General features: G+C 35.0%; 1 protein-coding gene across 2 annotated transcripts; it reads right to left on the bottom strand.

Moving 5' to 3' along the window:
• Positions 1-3140: 3140 nt before the first annotated feature.
• LOC148869153 (Rhomboid-related intramembrane serine protease family protein) lies at positions 3141-12708 on the bottom strand. 2 transcript variants are annotated; one of them, XM_088972968.1, is made up of 8 exons: positions 12123-12708; positions 6237-6728; positions 5650-5774; positions 5189-5274; positions 5018-5058; positions 4741-4907; positions 4593-4655; positions 3141-3589 (listed from the first exon to the last, which is right to left on the bottom strand). In XM_088972968.1, exons 2-8 carry the CDS (start codon positions 6451-6453, stop codon positions 3392-3394), a joined length of 897 nt encoding a protein of 298 aa, XP_088829094.1. In that variant the 5' UTR covers positions 6454-6728; positions 12123-12708; the 3' UTR covers positions 3141-3391. The 2 variants fall into 2 exon arrangements, with proteins under 2 accessions (XP_088829094.1, XP_088829095.1); XM_088972969.1 differs by having other exon boundaries at positions 6237-6736; positions 12123-12604.
• Positions 12709-18969: the final 6261 nt, after the last annotated feature.

The following is an 18969-nucleotide window of genomic DNA, read 5'->3' as shown; positions in this document are numbered from 1 at the left end:
TGTGAAATTCCATATCAACTTATCCTCTTGATCAAGGAGGCTCAGGGGAATTGCAGAAACTTTTTGAACTTCATCATTTGAGAACAACTCTCCAAGTAGCCGAACATTCCAACTTCTTGGGCCATCCATTATGAGCTCTTGAACAGTTTCCAGAGTGCAATTTAGAGGCTTAACTGATTGGATTAGGAAAGATGGATTTCCAGGTATGCAAGGGTATTCCTAGATTTAGAAGGTTTAACCCGACCCTTTTGAATTCCATTCACATCGAATTCGATGGTATATTGTACTAAAGACGGGAAGCTATACAAAAGGCTTCTCCGGTGGTAACTAAACCCAAATTTCTCCAAAACTTGCATTAAGAAGGGCCACCTCTTTTTTTTTCTTAATGTAGATAGTGAAAAGCCTCATGAACCAAACATGTTGTCAAAGATAAAACGGCTTTTAACAAAAGCACATTAAGACTAATCCACCAAGTTTGGTAACACTTCTTTTAACCGATTAACCAAACACTTGGCTAGAATCCTGTATGTGGCATTTGTTAAGCTTATGGGTCTGAAATGGGTCATTGATTTAGGTTGTTTACATTTTGGAATTAAAACAATGCTGGTGAAATTTGAACTACTTGGTATGATATCTGTATTGAACCAGTGTTGAATTGTTTCCATCACTTTGTTACCCACCACACTCCAGTACTTTTGATAAAACAGTGCAGGAAGCCCTTAGGCCTAGGGGTCTTGAGTAGTTGAGATAAAGGTCTGTCCAAGTCAGCTATGATGGGGGAATGGTTTGCAACATCTAAACTCCCAATCACCTCAGCGTTCTCTGGTGTGAATAGACATGTAAAATAATTTTGGATAGCCTCCGTTATTTGAATTTTCCTCCTTTAACCGTAGAATTCTGATCTTTTTTGCGCTTAAGGATCACTGAATGGTGGAAAAACTTGGTGTTCTGCCTTCTTTAAGCCAGGTAATTTGGGACTTTTGCGCCATACAATCTCTCTCTCTCTCTCTCTCTCTAACTTTGCATTAAGCTCTCTATATAGATCAGCCTCTCTTTTTTGAGTCACCAAGCATTGGGAAGCTTTTGAATCTCTTTAATTTCAAACTTTTAACTTCTAAATTCTAATCCTGAGGTTACTGAAGTTATTTTTGTTCCAGGATTTCAACTTTTTCCGACAATCACTGAGAGAACTGCCAAGGCTAGTTGGAGATCTCTCACTGTCAACCATCACGCAAGCCTCTTGCACAACTTCTTTACACTCAGGATAAGAGACCCAAATGGCTTCAAAGCGAAAAGGTCTATAATCTTTCCACTTGTTGGGGAAAAAATCCAACACAATATGCCCATGATCAGAGCCCTCAATTGCTTCTTTAAACACCACTGCCTTATCGTTTGCATCTCAATTCGGGTTTTGTCAAAATCTGTCCTTACACCACAGCACATCTCGATCTTGTATTGAGAACATTTTTCGATGATGTCTCGTCATCTCCCATATTTGTCATTGGGAGATGTTCTGTAGGATATTATGGGCGCTGATATTAGGTTTCTATTCATTGTGAGATGTTCCCAATTCCAGCCCTTTTTTGCTCGTAGATTTTTTGACGACAAACTGAATTGCTTACATCTATGGACGAAAATATCTTACGAGATCAGGAAAAAAAGGTGGGGAGTAATGGGTTTCAGTATGTGGGCTGGGCTAGATTTTTCTACTTTTGGTGTAGTTGGTATGGTGGGTGGAGATATAGGGACTTGTCATTTTTTTAGAAGAAAAATATAGCGAGTTGGTTTCATCGTATTAACTATTAACCATATTATCGTACAATAATTTGAAATTCAGGAAGTTTGACAAACAAAAAGATAAGGCATGAATATAGAAACTAGAGAGAGTCAAATTCTGGAGCTGATGTAGCCAAAGCTGCCTTGTTTCGTAGAAAAGGGAAAACAGTTGGGACAGAACTGGTCCAACAGAGCCCATTTGTTTCACTTTTTGTAATAGGGGAATGCACAATTAGGATGCTCCATATAAATTGTTTTTGATTGCCAAAATTAGCTTGAATCTTTGGGCCCGTTTGGTGTGTCTTTCTGTGCGTTATTTCGGTTGTTTACAAGCTGCGAAGATGGATTTTTGATTTATTTCCGTTTGATATGCAGAAAATCTAATCATCAAAAGACGGAACGTCGAAAAGACACAAGAAGCCCATTTTGAGATGATTTCGGAAAATTCCAAATGAAGGTTCTTGCATCTTTTACATTTTAATCTCACACGGAAAGACGAACATCTGTCAAATGTATTTCAGACTGCTCAAATCTTCATGCAAAAGCTCAATGCATTTTTTGCTTGTCAGAATTACCAGAAGATCTTTCCAAAAAAAAACGCACCAAATAGGCCCTTCGTCTGGGGTTTAAATAAATGTTTAGAGGTAGGATCTCAAGGGAGATGGTCCTTGGTCCATGCTCAACTGAGCCCCATGATCTAGACATAAATAATTGAATGAATCCCAATCTGAAGTGAACCCTATATTGGGTTGAGGCTTTGGACAACCTGACAGGTGTTGACATTGAAACCCTTTTGTCCAGAATGATCTGAAGCCAGGTTAGGTATGTGTATTCAGATTATAGGCCACCTTCAATTGTTAACTTGGTAAGAACTTTGGGTTCTCCAAATGTTCTTCATTTTGAAGCTAAACAAAGTGCTATTTTACACATTGCACGTTTACAGAGTTTCTCCAAATTTTGATTTGACCTTCCAAATGTTTACTGCCACAAGGCCAAAAATCCACGAGGGAGTAATCTTATCATTTTTCATGTTAGAATCTTTAGAACCTCCTAACTTTCCCGACCTTCCTGGTGCTGATTGATTTTAATTTTTAAAAGGTCAAAGTAGCATTTTGGGGGATTTTTGTTTTTCAGTGGAACATAGATGGATGCTAGATGCACAGCCGGATGAGAGAGATGGACTCAAAATGAAGGTTGATGAATTTGTCCATAAAACTTAATTGGGATGGCTAGATCTTTTGATTCACTTTCACAACTGTAAGGTGCTGCCTTTATGGGCACTGAATGAAACTAGAGCTACACTAAGTGATAGCGATTCATTAATGGGACAATGGCACATCGTCAGATTTCCAAGATAACAAAAATTGCTATTCTAACATCAAGTACTATAATCAATTGATCCTTCAAATCAGAAGTAATGTCGTGCAAATATGCTAAATATGGACTGTAATTTACAAGGGTTTTTCTTCTCAATTTCTTCCTGGTGTAATTTCTACACACCAGCTTCAGAATTTCTTCAAGCCTTACACGTTAACAACAAAAAATATAGCAAACTGAGAGTTTGTACAATAAAATCTAGTATGCTCCCTTGGTTGGCAAAGCTATGACCCATTTATCATGTTTTTTTGTCTGTTCTTCCATTCAAATGTGGTACTTTTTGATCAGGAGGTTGAGAAGGAACCCTGCTGAGGAGCCACACCAAAGCTACACCAACCAGAGCACCAGAAAGATGAGCAATGTGGTTGACATTCTGCATGTAACCCCCGCTAAAACTGCCTGACATTCCAGTTGAAGCTTGTGCTGCTTCCATCACCTAATTACCATTGATGACAATAGAAAAAGTTGATCAACATAGATTAGAAGCAATAATTTTAAGTTAACAATACTGCAATCCAACATATAGAACCCAAAGGGACTAGAAGGGCCAGGGGCAGACAAAAAATGGCATGGTTTGAAGTAGTAATGGCAAAACAGGATTCATGTAGCCAGCCCCATATAGTTGGGATAAGGCTTAGATTGATGGTGATGATGATATAGGACCCGAAGGATATAAGAGAACTGAAATAAATTTCTCAATAAACACGAACCCAATTTTCTGTACAGGTTGTAGCTGGTATGGTTCTGCATGACATGAATCCAGATGCTCAATCCTCAAATCTTGCAATTCAATTTAAGTTGATAATTTGGCATGAGAAGAATGAAAAGTAAATCCTGATCCAGGCCCAAACTGAAGGCCAAAAGCAACAGTGGAGGGCAAGTTAATCAGGTTTAGTCAGTCACCTATGGGTCAAGCATGGCTCAATGATACTTGAGTTTTTTTTAGTTCAGCGGAAACAAAATCCTGGAGGACCAAAATTATTTTGAGGATGGCTAATACTAAGAAGATTGTTTTCGTATCCTTGAAACCATTAACCATATTTCCAAAAGAGTAAGTTTGTTAGATATGGTTGAAATTTCTATTTAAATTTTGCATGCACACACAAAAGAAAGGAAAAAAAAAAAAAAAACTTCAACTTAGTTGCTTGGCAAATGATTTTTCATATTGTTTTGAGGCCTGATATCAATTTAAATTGGTCAAATTCAAATTCAGTATTGATGAAAGTCTTTTAACTATTCAATCCACACCAAGGAATGAAAGAATGGAAAATGAAGTTTGGCTTTTTGAATGTTTTTCTTGCATATCAAAGATGCATGTAATTTTCCACCATTTCACATTGTAGGTAATGTGCAAGTCAGAAGGCAATTACACCCTAAAGCATGTTTTTATCCCTTGCAATATTGAATTATTAATTTCTAATAGGAATTGTATTCTTCACCTTCTCTATAACAAATTGGCCCAGTATAAGCACTTCAAGGATCTTCCTCCAGTCCCAGGATATCTGTAAGAAATATTGTAGGTAGTTAAAAAGTAAATCTTTAGTCCTTTCTCCTGATTATGTTTTTCGGTAGTAAGAATTGACCAACCTTGACAAGGACACTAATAGCAAAGAGTCCAAAAACTGCACCAGAGGCTCCAATTGAAACTGCATTTCTTGGAAGAACTAACCAGGAAACAAGGTTTGCTCCAGCACCTGTTAGAATATAAGAAATCCATAATGCAAAGTTTCCTTCCTCCTCCTCAATAAGCTTCCCTGTAGGAGAAAGAATAGAACACAATGAAAATATTGTAAATATTATATACTAAAATCAAATGCCTGTCAATAAACTTCCACGAAACAAAATGAAAAAATGGAAGCCTTACCAAAAATGTACAAAAAGAATAGGTTGCTAGAAAGATGGTTCCTGTCAAGATTTATTTGCAAGAGTATAAATCCTACAGTCAAAATTTTATGAGGATAAAGTCATTCTGTGATAGCACACATGATTACAGATCATGAACTTTTAATTATATAACTAAGATCCTCCATCTCACCAATTAGCATGGCAAAACGTTGATGTCACAAACTGGTACCATTCAGGTCCATTGTGGTAGAAGTACAATGCTTTAATCCCCCGAATCTGCAAAACCTTGACTTGCATCAGTTTTCCTTTTACAACTAGTACTTGGCATCTTCTATATGTTCATTTGATCATCATACACTTCTCTATGGAAATAATAGTCCTTCTAGCTCTAACATTCATATTTGAGAGAATTACTGACTCAAGGTCCCACATTACACAACTATAAACTTATTAAAACTTCAAATGAAGACATTATTGCTAGCGTTGCACTTCATTCTTCCCCCACTACATTAATGATACCAAATTCACATAGAAGGAATAAAACCAGAAGAAATCAACAGAAGAGAAAAGATCCCTCCAATTACTTCCAAACCAAGGCCTTGTTGATATGTAAAACTTAAAGAGCTTAACACAATTACGCAACATATTTACCTGAAGCCAGTGATCTGCTGCAAAAATCCCAAGGTTAAGAAGTAGGATCCAGAATATCCCATTAACACGCTTTTCCCGTTTCCGTTTCTCCTCAGGCCTCCCTAATTCCAGCTCCGATATCATATCTAATAAAAGCATCACCGTTTCTTTTAACTTGGACGATAAAATTACACCTTTTGACCTCAAACAAACAAAGACAAACTTGCAGAATCTCAAAATTAAGCCATTAGTGATTCCTCAGAATGGGCTAAACAGGAACATATTGGGGCTATTGTAGTACTCTACTAAGTACTAACTCATTCAAATGGACTAATTTGGCAACTTCCAACAAGAAATCCCCATCATCGTAGAAGCTTTTTTTGACGCTCAATTAAATTCTCTTTTGTGGTTTAAACTTTTAACCCTAAAGATAACTCATTTGGGAGATTCGAGTTCCTCAACCAATGCAAGACCTAATAATACCCAGTTCATTCTTTCACATGATAATTCAACTTCTACAGAACAAATCTTCTTCATTCTGATCAAACCCAATATACCAGAACAAACTAAGCTTCAAATCAAAGACAGAAGAGAGTGAGAGGAAGTACCTGAGCCGTTCATCTTGCAAATGTGCCGACACCGAGCGGTGGAAAGAAGAACCATATCATTATTTCTGGGGAATTTTGCCGAACAGGGAGGGCGAGAGAAGGCAAGAAATTTGAATCGATGGTTTAGCGGAATATGGGAGGAGAGGATGAGCCCTTTGGGAGCCACGGTGGTGCTGCGGCCGCTGCCGAGCGTGAGGAGATGATGAAGGTGAACCATCTTGCGTTGATCCGCGGAGGGAGCTTCCGAGTTCCGAGATTCCTGTGTGTATCATATTCATATAGGAAGAGAGAGATTTTGGCCCATGTGAAGAATGTATCAATGGGCTTGGTCCAGCATCTTTCCAAGGGCCCACTAGAGAAAGATCAGAATGGGCTTGCTCCTACAAGGATGTAGGAGCAATACTTCAGCTTGGCCGGGCTGGACCGTCTGGTCGCCCAAGCCCTATTAGGCATGAATAGGCCAATCCAGCTGAACACAGCGCAGACGCTTTCCTATATGGCTATACAACAATTAGACACCCTTCCATAAAACTTTGCCTTTTTTTTTAATTAGTTAAGGTTTGTTTGGTTCAACATAGAAGGATAGGAGGATTTTCTTCCTGAGATGTTTCAATTTTATCGAGAGCGCGTTGTTTTTCATCCATGCTACAAACAAATTCAGCAAAAGGAGATCAAGTATTAACGAGTGGTGAAACCCTAAAAATATCTGGCCATGGTCCAAAACTAGGCCTGTGAATGATACCTGAAAATCTTATAATATTTATTAATTTTTATATATAAATTTTATATAATTATATTTAAAATTGTAAAAATATATTCTATATATTATATTATATATGAATTTATATGTATAATAAATTTAGTATGTTATATTTATCTTAATTTATTATATATAGAAGTTGAAAAATAAATGTACTTTTTATTTTTTTGGTATTTTAGAAATTTTATAGCAGAATTGGATTAAATCCATATCTGATCCGAGTCTGTTAGGATTTGAATTCAAATATAAGTCTTTAAATCCAATCGAATTTCAGATCAGATGTAGATGTAGATTCAGTAATCAAATCGGATGTAGATTTTGTTGCATCCTATCCAAGTCCGATCCAATTACAGCCCTATCCAAAACTATACTCAAATGGTGACATTGTAGTAGAACATTATAAATTATAGATAATTTTATTACAAAAAAAAAAAAATCTATACTAAATAGAAGATTACACCTCTTTACGATTATGTATTCACCATCATTTGGAACCTAAACTTCACAAACACACACCTACTGACCCACATGTATAGACAATCAAGCCTTTCAACAATACTAGTAAATGTGTACAAGCATTGAATGTGGTGAATTTAGGCAAGGTGCCAACTGGCTGATTGATAACGCCTCTTAATGGTTGTAGCAAAGATTTGGGATAGAATCTTGCCTGCACTAGGGTTTGTGGATTATGGGTTGTTCAGGGGATGGGCTACCCCTCTTTGTGTAGCCTCATGAAGAAAAAAAAGTGTTAAATTTACATGATATGACAATAATCCATCTTCAATACTATTATGAAGTGGATATTTAGCCCAATTTTAGTTTAGGTCATAAAAGTTAAATTTAATAACTTAATGTTAATTTTTATATCTTTATCCTTAATTATACATCCTTACAATAATAATAATAATAATAATAATAATAATAATTTATGTATCTTGCGAGAATCCATGCAACAAAAATAGGTAATTGATACTTGGTGTAGTATTACATATTTTATATAATACAAAAATATTATATATAGTATACAAAATACATTTAAAATTGTAGGCCAAGGTGGAGGGCCCAAGCCCAAGCTATGCCCTTTATAATAGGTGCTAAGCCTGGTCAAGCCCACCTTTTAAAAGCAGTTCAGCTAGGCAACTTACTCAACCCAAAGTTGTGCATGAGGCTATGTTTAAAATGGGCATAAATTTTCCGGAAAGAAATATTCCAGTTGTATATTAATGCCTTCACTTTTCTGGCAATTTTAAGAGAAGAGAACTGATATAAATTCTAACAAGATTTTATTATCTTTAACGTTGTAATAAATACATTTTGAAATGCTGTATTCCCTAATAAAATATAAGGTTTTGTATTCTACAAATTTGTATTTATACTCTTTTCAAATTGAGCTAAATAGTACTAACAAGACGGAAAGGAATTCATATATCCAACCATGGTTTTCAAAACTGAACCAGATGAGACAGTTAGACCTGAAAAATTGGGAGTCCATTGGGTAATCCGTTCTGTTTCACCCTAAAATTGCTTTTTGGTTAAAAACTATTGATTTGGTCAATGATCTACTGACTTAGGTGGTTGAACCACCGAACCATCAATCAAGAACAGGTCCCAAAACAGTTCCTTGTCCCACCCGGTTTTAAAAAACTTGTATCCAACAAAAAGTTCAGTTACCAAAAAAACAAAAACTCAAAAAAGTCCGAAAGCATTTGCACTTTTTATACAGGCAGTATAGATACAGATATACAAAGGACAATATATAATGCCATACTTGCATAGATTTTCATGCATAAAAGTTAAAGCAAGAGTGTCTTATCATATAAGGTTAGTACTTTGTGCCCTTACACCGTTGGTTGAAATGAATTGTGAATTGATGATAGAAGGTGTATTAATACATTTTCGACCTGTTGTTGAAGCAGTTAGTTGAACCGTTTGAATTGGTCATAATTTTAGGTCTGGTAATGTTGAAATCTGTCATTTAATTAGAAAATGTTGACTTGGTCAGAAACTGTTTAATTTGGGTGGTTTAACCATCGATCCATTCAAGCTGGTCACCGGGTTGTGGGTTGTAAACTCAAAGTATGTACAAACTTTCGAAGACTATAATTTTGCACTTCGATGTTTGATTGAGGTAATATTTTTTTATTTTGGATAATTTTTTAAGATTTGTATCCCAAGGTTTCATAGGCACCTTATCCTATTATTTTCGTAAAAAAGAAAAACTTTATTAGCTTCAAATAATAATTTTTAAAAATATAAATTAAATATAAAATAATACATATACCATACATAAAACACAATTATATATTATTTATTGATAAAATATGTATTTACACAAATACATATACACATAAAAAAGTAATTTTATTTTAAATTAATGATTCATTTGACATCACCCAACTGGAATTCAAATAGGAATAAAGTTCTTTTTTTTTTTTATTTCTCCCTCAACTTGTTTGTTATTTGAAAGCTTTATAAGAATCTGGATTTCGTCTTCACAAAATCTATTCTCATACCGTCTTCTCAACACCAGTATGAAAACAAATTCTGTGAGGACGAAATTGGACCTCATGGACACTACTTCTGTGCCAAATTTAAGGAGCGAAGGTAAATTCAGACAAATAGAATGTGACAAGGCATCCCTGGAGTAATGTACTTCATTGTTTTTATCTAACCTAATAAATAAATTTTGTAAAGGTAATAAGTTGGTCTCAACTCTCGGCTTCAACTAAAGCAATACATTACTCATCATCATCCAAACTTATCCCAACGGTTACATCAATCTCGTTTTATTCTATCTAATGCCATATCAATTGTTAAATTATCTCAATTACATGTATAGTTCCTTACTTCCTTTTGCTTCAACTTCATTTATGCATATTATACGGGGCAGTGTTTTCAAAACCGGTTTACACTGGAAAAATGGGACTGTTTTATCTTAAAATTGCTTTTTAGCCAAAAATCATTAATTTATTAATGAATCATTGACTCGAACGACCGAACCATCAAACTATTGACCCAGACAATGGTTTTCAACCATTTTTTTTTTTATTTTTTAAAATTTTGTCAAAATGGGTTTTCCATTCGGACTAGACAGTCAGATCGTTCAACCTGCAAATCGAACCTAAAATGGTTCCCTATCCGACCAACCTTTAAAAACCTTGATACGGGCCCTGCTAGTTCAGAAAAGAAAATAAGGCTGAATGGAGGTGTCCTAATGAGAAACTAAACATCATTACTTACCTCTGCTGTAAAAATAATGGTTAGATCGGACTTTGAACACCTTGACCCAATTATGTGTCATAGCTTCTTTTGCTTCACTTCATTTGACAAAATTCCATGGATCGTACGGGGCACTACTAGTTTGGAAAAGAAAATAAGACTGAATAGAGGTGTCCTAATGATAAATTATATATGATTACCGAATGATCATTTTTTGGGGCTCCATTACCGAGATGAGATCCAATAGGCACAACATAGGAAGCACACTCATCGAGCACTTCATAAATATTTTGACAACTGTTAAAAATTGTCTTTAAGCCCCGTTTGTTTTTTGGTAAGTTATTTACCTAGGTAAATGCAATTATCTAGATAAGTTTTTTATGGGAAATACTTATCCAGGTAAATGCATTTATCCATGTTCTTTTATTTCTTGGGTAAATAAGACAATAACCATTTTAGCCATAAAAGTCCATTATTAAAAAGGACATTTTTTTTTTCCATTCAAATGTTGGCAACTTTCCCTTTATGTGAAAAAGTTATTTATCCACCTAATAAATGAATATCACCTTCCTAGGTAGTGTGGTGTGGTGTGTTAGCTAGTGTAGTGTGAATGAATCCACACCACCTAATTTATCATTCACTCTATAAAATGCATCCCAAATCACCATAAATAATATATTATATATTATAAATATATTTAGATATAATACATATTTATTAATTTATAATATATAGAAAATATAAATTATATATAATATATATAAAATATATGTATATAATCATAACTAAATCAATACCTTCAAGTTTTTAAAAAAACTAAATCGAAATCAAACCCATCAGTTAAATTAACCGGATTCTTAGTTCAATTTTGATGTGTTTTTCGGTTTTTCTTGCTCGCCACTAATTCCTTTAGCCTACACCATGATAACGTGTGGAGCACATGCACAGGAAGCTATCAGCCAGAGATGGTTTTTACGGACAAAGTTTTGACCTTTTACGAGCTCGGTGGTATGGGACTAGTCTATCGGACAATCAGAGGCAGGCTTGGGAAGATAGCTGACACATTTTTTATTTGTCACGTAAGGGCTTTGACTTTATATAATTTAAGGAAATTATCTAAAGCGTAAGTTACACAGACCCCTTGTAGTATGGGGTCAGAGATAAAGTCTCCCCGTACTTTTTTTTTTTTGAGAGAAAGACACCTTGAACTTTAGTCATTAGACAAAAAGACCCCCCTTAGTCGTTAAATCAGATGTCTAAAAGCTTTAAATTATCAAAATAGTTCATTAAACTTTTTTTTTTATTTTCTTTTTCTCTTAAAACCTATTTAACTTATTGTTTTCCTTCTTTTTGAGTTTCACTTCACATACCATGATTATGGCCTTGACCTGAAGCTGCTTGGACTCTTTCCCTATTTTTCAATTGTTTTTCTCTTGTTGTGCTCTTCTTGTGATAAAAAAAAAAAAAAAAAAAAAAAAAAACAGAGGAGGAGAGAGGAATCCGTCTTTAGTCCAGGCAGCTTCAATCAGGAGGAATCATGGTATGTGAAGTGAAACTCAAAAATAAGGAAAAAAATAGGTTAAATAGGTTTTAAGATAAAAAAGGGCAAGAAGAGGAAAATAGAAAAAGTTTAGTCATCTGACTTAATGGCCAAAGGGGGTCTTTGTCACAAAAGAAAAGTATAAGGAGATTTTGTCATTGACCCCATAGTATAAGGGGGCCTTTATAATTTACACTGTTCTAAAACTCATCATGACTTTTTAGACATGTGCAAAGTAAATAAATACCAACATAACAGAAGAGGAAGGATAAGGAAAGAACAAAGACAACTAAGCGGCAAGAGACGAGAAGACGTGAATAAATGAAAAAGTTACAAAACATGTAAAAGAGTTCTGGATTTTGGTTACCTGTTGACGGCGTACACTGAAGAAAGTTGCCACAAATTTATAATTCCTTGTTCTTTCTCCGTATGGAAGCGTTCTGAGAGAAATTCTGAAATTGTGAAGGGGTCCGGATCCACTACAGCGACGTGGCATGGCCGGAACATGGCCGGAACTGTGGCATCAAGAACTGAGAATAGTCCATCCTGACCGAAATGTTGCCTTTATGGCGCCGTCTTCGTCATTGTTTAGTAGCATTGGGTTCCTTGACTATCTCTTTCTCTATGCTAGTCTGCTCCATTCCCTGCTACCCGGTTCCTCGCTTGAGAAGTTCAATCGCGTCCCACTGTGATGATTGCCCGCGGTTAGAGCCCCTTAATTGTTCCAGGGGGTAGTGTCCATGCGGTCAGAGACCCTTCTCTATTTGTCTGCTTCATTCCTCTTCCTCTTGGAAACCTCCTCTTCTCTGCGTTGTCATCCTCTTTCTCTTCAAAACCCCGCCTCCTTTCTCTCTGTCAAGGAACTTACCTTGAGATTTGGTCCAATGGTAGAGAAGACGACAAGGAGAAGCCACATTAAAGCAATGACAGAGATTCAACAACCAAAACCCTCCATGTGAGACTCAACAAGACGACAAGGAAGACGTTTGATAAAGAGACCTTTCCGACAAAGATTATGGTTTTTCAGCACTGTCCTGTGCTAGTCTATAGGGTCACAAAGAATGGCCAGCACTAATTAATGGAGGCAACTTCTATGTCCTCTGCAATTTTGAAATATTTTTATCAAAATTTCGTTTTTTTTTTAATTTTGTTTTTAGTTGAAACCTGACCGAAATATATATTTTTGAATTTTGAATTTTCAATTTTCAATTTTTGAATTTTTATTGTTCTTTGAAATTTCCATTTTTTTGAAATTGGTATGATTTTTTGTAATTTTTGTAAATATTGCTTTTAGATTTTTTAGTTTTGGAAATTGGTATGATTTTCTACAATTATTGTTTGTATGTTTTTGGTTGAAACATATAATTTTTTAATTAGTTTTTTATAATTTTATGTATTTTTCTGTACTTTCTGGTTTTTTTGGTTGAAATATATTTGTGAATTTTTATTTTCTGTACCTATTTTCTACAATGTTTTTCCTTTTTAGTTGAAATACATCTTTTTTATTTTTTAATCATTTTATGCATTTTTTATTTTTGGCTGAAATATATTTGTGACTTGTGTGCAATTTTTAATGTTTTTTACAGTTTTACTTTTGTATTTTTATTTAATTATTTTATTATTTCCCAAGTTTTTTCTGCAATTTCTGATGCTTTACATTAAATGTACAAGGCAATCGGGCACATAAGGGCATTTTAGTCATAAAAATATCTTTAATAAGGCTGAATCCTCATTCAGGGGCAGCTTGATTATAAAATTGTATTTATGCTGATGTGGACAACTTATGTCAATGAACACTAACGTCCTTTAATAGATGGTGAGTTTTAGAAAAAATTCATTGATATGAGACTTTTGGAGGTTTTAAAAAGTTATAGTAAGTTTAAGAGAAATGCTGAAAAGTCAGGATGAATTTTAGACAATTTCCTTATAATTTAAAATAAGAAAAATGATATTTTCTTGCAAAGATTGTAACTTATAAAATAATTGGGTGGGCCGTGTATCCAACATAATTTATCCGAAAAACCCACCAACTAGGAACAAGAAGTATGAGACTAATTCTCTATTGGGGGCCCAAATAATTAATTGGGCTAGGTGGGAACTTGTTGGTTTATAGGACGTGAACTTGGCTTACAAGTTACAATTACATCTCCATATAAATAGCGACAAAATTATAGGATAATAAGCAAATTTTATATAATTTAAGCATGAAAGGTGATATTTCTTCCAAAGATTGTGACTTATAAAATAATCGGGTGGGCCAGGCTTCCAATGTAATTTGTCCGAAAGGCCTCTATGATTGGTGATGGCCCACAAACGACACCAATCAAATGGGAAGTGGAAGTATGGGACTAATTCTCTATTGGGGGCCCAAATTAATTGGGCTAGGTGGGAGAAATGTTGTCTCTAATACTAGTTGCAACTCTCTTTTCATTGCACGCCAAACATTCTAACATTCAAACCTAATGGTCAGTATATATATATATATATTTATGTTTATATTTAACAGAATTCATCAAAAGATGTTTTTGCCCTTTCATTACTCTTTAAAATTTGAAATAAAACAAAACAGAAAAAAGTAGTAGATGTTACGCATCGGTGCTGGGCATGTTTGAGTTGTAAACATCATTTTCTCTTTTTGTTTTTTTTTTTTTTTGGAAGCGGTACTGCCACATAAGCTGTTTTCTAAAACAGCATTGGTTTTGTTTATTACCAGTGCTATAGACCATTTTCAGTATAGGTATGAAACAGGCTGTCAGAACTTTCTAATAAGAGGCACTAAAATGTCCAAAATACCCATATAATTACTATTGAAGCTGGTTTCTACAGAAAAAAACAATACAAACTTTATAAGCAACAAAATAATAGATAATTTAAAGTTACATCTTTACATTTGAGTGGTTTTTATGAAGGGAAATTTTGAAAAATAAATCAATTTCAGAAAAAAAAATGGAAGGGCTTGGGCTAGCAATTAATATGAATAGAAAATGTGAAAAATAAACATTTTAACCAAAAGTAACTACATGGGTATTTTGGACGCTTTCATGCCTATTTTTAGATAATTCTAACAAAGGGGATCTACTTACAACAATGTCAAAAATTTCAAATGAGGTAATTACAATTACTAAACTTCAGAGGAGGTTTCGACAACAACCAGAAACTTCAAGGGAGATTTAAGCAATTTACCTTTTGTTTTAAGGCACATTCTTTTTGGTTTGTTATCAAACTAAGTTTGGAATCATTCCTAAAACTCACATGCCTCTATTCCACAGGTACACGTTCCTTCTTGATTGGCATAATTGACTTGCATATCTTGCAACCGTAGTAACAGCATTCCCTTGCAACCCAATACATAATAAAACATGGGAACCCAATGGATATTAAGGGGGTATTTGATATGGCTTCCATTTATTAAATAAACATTTGTACTTAATTTGTTTTCAAAAGTGAAAAAAAATGGTTGATAAATGTTTTTTCTAGTATTTGTAGACAATTAGGCACCACGTAATCAAAACAGTAAATAAACACTTTTGTATTGAAGAAAATGTTAAAATAAAACTTCTCCCAACAATTAATTTACACATAAACCAATACAAATGTTTATTAGATATACAAGCCTATCAAATAGCAATTTAGGACAAACGCCTACATGAGAATGACACCGTTTAAGCCATACCCGAAACATTTCAAGTGATGTTTGGAATTTAATTCCATCACTAACCTAACCATGTTGTGTCCCAACAGAATGCTGCCACCATGGTCACAGCACATGCTTTCTCGGCATAATTGGCATGAAGTGTTTGTTTGTCAACTTTCACATTCTTGAATTGTTGGTAAAGGTAGTTTTCATGTGTGAGATATAACGCTAAACTCTTTGTGATAAGGTTAGTGCAAAGTTCAAAATATCGCTATTATCGGTTATATGTATATATCCTATTATGCAAATGGATTTTAAACCCACCAAAATGTGAAATACGGATAAGTTTAGTTTTTTAATAGTATTATCCTAAAAATATGTTTGACACTAAAAAATGAGCATCGAATATGTCACTACCTTTTTTTGGTAAAATATGTGTCACTACTTTGAACCATGGATTAGTGCACTTCACTTGCACCCTGATCTGTCCCTAATTATGGTTGTTCATAAGAATGCCCAACCCGATCAAACCAACCAATCCGGACTGACCCAATCCGATTCAGCTGGGTTTTCATCAGTACCAGTTGGTTTCGGGTTGGGCAAATATATAAACCGATATATCAAGTCGGTTTTGGTTTTTTTGTGTGAAAATCAAAACCAACCCGACCCGAACCGAACTAGTCTTTTACTAGTTTAGTAGTTCCTAGTTTGAGTAATTTCCTACTTAACTATAACTAGTTTTCTACTAGAACTAGAAGGCCCATTAGGCAATTACAATTAGAATAGGCAATCTATCCTAGTTTCAAACTTTCTATAGTCCTTTACACCAAATAGGCAACCCATTAGGCAATTACAATTAGAATTCAATTAGGTATCCTTTTGTACAGAAGCAAAACCGAAACCGACCCAAACCAATCCAACCCGACTCAAACCGACTAGGTAGGTTTGGCCTATCAGTGGGTCAATTTTAGTTTCCACCTCAGGTAACTCGACCAGGTCGGGTCAGTTGGAAAAACCCCAATAAACTGACCCAACCCGACCCGTGAACACCCCTATCCCCAACCCTTAACCCTTTAATCTGTAATATGTCATACCCAAAAAAGGAAATCAAGTCGTCTGATCTTTGAAAATTGTTGATATCCTCTCATAGATGATACATCTAATATATATATATTAAAGGTCTTCGGACCATAGCCCCCCGCTAATCACTTAAGTGGCAACCTCAATTTTCTAGAAAAAGCATCTCAAAAATTAGTTGTTCACGTTTTCAAAAAGAAAACCCACTCCTCATATACATAAATTTCTTTTAACTATATTTAAAGTTTTGAATTCAGACATGTGGCACTCTAAGACAGGTGTCATACATTCAATAATAGTTCTTTAGAAATACATGGGAAGTGGGAAGCTCCCATTCTCATTCATTCCTAAAAAATGTAGAAAAATGTAGAAATGGTTATTTACAATCACTTCTGCCTACAACGGCTTTAGTCTACAGTCTACAATTTCAATAGTTAGTTTTATTTGAATTTCAAATGTAAATATAATTATTAGACAAATAGTGAAACTTAAATAAAATCTTCTAAAAAAAACTCAAATAAAATAGCATTACTATAAAAACAAAAAAATAAGAGTAGAAACCAAAATTATACATATGTGTGACTGCCCCATCATAGGGTGAAGTACTAGATAAAATATGGTAAGTCTCTTAAATCAAATAAAAATATATCAAAATAATAAATGAAAAACATAACCTAAACTTTTAATATAAATGATTTAAAATTTTGAAAATTTAAAATAGTTCATATTAGTGGCCCCATGCTGAGTACGGGAGCCATGCCTAGTACAAAATGGTACTATAAAAGAAAGGGAAAATTCTCAATAGGTACCCTATACTTTAGGCCAAGTGCCAATTTAGTACTCGAATTTTAAAACGTGACAATCTAGTACCCGAACTTTCATTTTGCAACAATCTAGTACCTACCATTAATGGACCATCAATTATGTATATCACATGACCTCGTGTCCAATTTAAGACTTTTGAAAATGTCAAATTTACCCTTAGACATTATTCATCATCTTCTTTCTCAAGAAAATGAAATAGAGCCAAAGCTCTCTGTACGCAGTTGAGGGATGGCTCGGATGAACTACCAGTACCACCCTCCTTCCAACTGCGACGATGACATAAACAACCACCACCAGCTCCCCGGTCACCCTCACAACGGTACCACCGATGGCAACAACGAGAAGCGAGTGAGTCGCTAACTATCGACAGTATCCCAAACTCCTAGTCTAAAACCAAGAAAAGAGAAGCAACAAATATTCGTAGAATGGATCAATTGAGTGGAGCCATGGAGGTAGAAAAAAGAAAAAGTAAAAACAATCAACACCTGATCTAAGTGCGTTCTTCTTGCAATACTAGACGACTGTAGGACTCGAAGAAGATTTGTATTGGTATGAGCTTTTGCTAATTGCTATTTTCTAGCTTTATTTTGGTTTGGACTTCGGACTTCCGGAGTTGGGCTTGGCCGCTTTTAGCTGGCCCTGAGTCCCCTGACGTTGCCGAGTCCCGAGTCTATATATTTGTTACAACTCACTTACTCTTGAGAGTTGAGCTTGAGACTCTTATGGCTTATCTCATAGGAATAGGATAATGGACAATACCAACAGCTCTGTAGTTGGATGGTTCTATTAGAAAACCATTTTTTATAGACTTGGCTTTTTAGCACAACACACTGCTAGATATAAAAACGGTTCTTAACTGGACTTTAGCTATTTTCCACTCACCATAACCTAAAATATATATATATATATATATATATATATATATATATATATATATATATATATATATATATATATTGGAATTTTGTCAGCAATTCTCCTCTATTTGGGAGCTGCCATCTTGATGGTCCAAGCATGCCACTGAACCACTCAGGCTCGGTGTTACATGGCCACAAAGGCTAAAAGGGTTAACAAGGCTATGGAGGAGGTTGTTCCTCTGAGACATCCTCTCAAGATACATGAGGCCATGAGGTATTCATTGCTGATTGGTGGGAAGCACATCTGCCCCATCCTGGCATCACATCCTGTGAGTTAGTGGGAGGGGATGAATCTCTATCTCTTCCCGTGGCGTGTGCAATTGAGATGATTCATACCATGTCACTCATACACGATGACCTCCCTTGCATGGACAACAGTGATCTGAGATGAGGCAAGCCCAACAACCATAAGGCTTTTGGGGAAGCCATAGCTGTTCTGGCCAGGGATGCAATGCTTTCCCTGGCCTTTGTTTTGGTTTTATGTTTTTAGTTTTTATCATAAATAACCTATTTTTTTAAAGTTCAAACAAAACACAAATAAAATATATCAACATTTAATATATAGGGTAGGGATAATTAATAATTACTTAAAAATATAGGATCCGTTCGTTTCGATTTGGCTTTGGTTTTCATACATGAAAACTGAAACCGATATGAGTTTTCGGTTTATTTTTTCATACAAACTGAAATTGACCAACTTGGGTAGGGTTAGGCTGGTTTGGTCGATTTGACATTTAACGTGAACCCTATTGATCATGTCA

The sequence above is a fragment of the Nelumbo lutea genome, chromosome 2 (genome assembly GCF_056320005.1).
Source record: "Nelumbo lutea isolate HS-2025 chromosome 2, American lotus-T2T, whole genome shotgun sequence".
Classification (NCBI taxonomy): Eukaryota; Viridiplantae; Streptophyta; class Magnoliopsida; order Proteales; family Nelumbonaceae; genus Nelumbo; species Nelumbo lutea.
The sequence above is the reverse complement of the archived record's forward strand: the minus strand, read 5'-3'. Positions and strand labels throughout refer to the sequence as shown.

What these genes read in the sequence shown, in the direction of transcription:
- LOC148869153 (XM_088972968.1), bottom strand. Translation starts at nt 6,453, where the DNA reads ATGGTTCACCTTCATCATCTCCTCACGCTCGGCAGCGGCCGCAGCACC. An exon ending in ATTCTTTTTGTACATTTTTG is followed by an intron (nt 4,908 to 5,017) that starts GTAAGGCTTCCA and finishes TTTCTCCTACAG; the next exon opens with GGAAGCTTATTGAGGAGGAG. An exon ending in CTATTAGTGTCCTTGTCAAG is followed by an intron (nt 4,656 to 4,740) that starts GTTGGTCAATTC and finishes TATTTCTTACAG; the next exon opens with ATATCCTGGGACTGGAGGAA.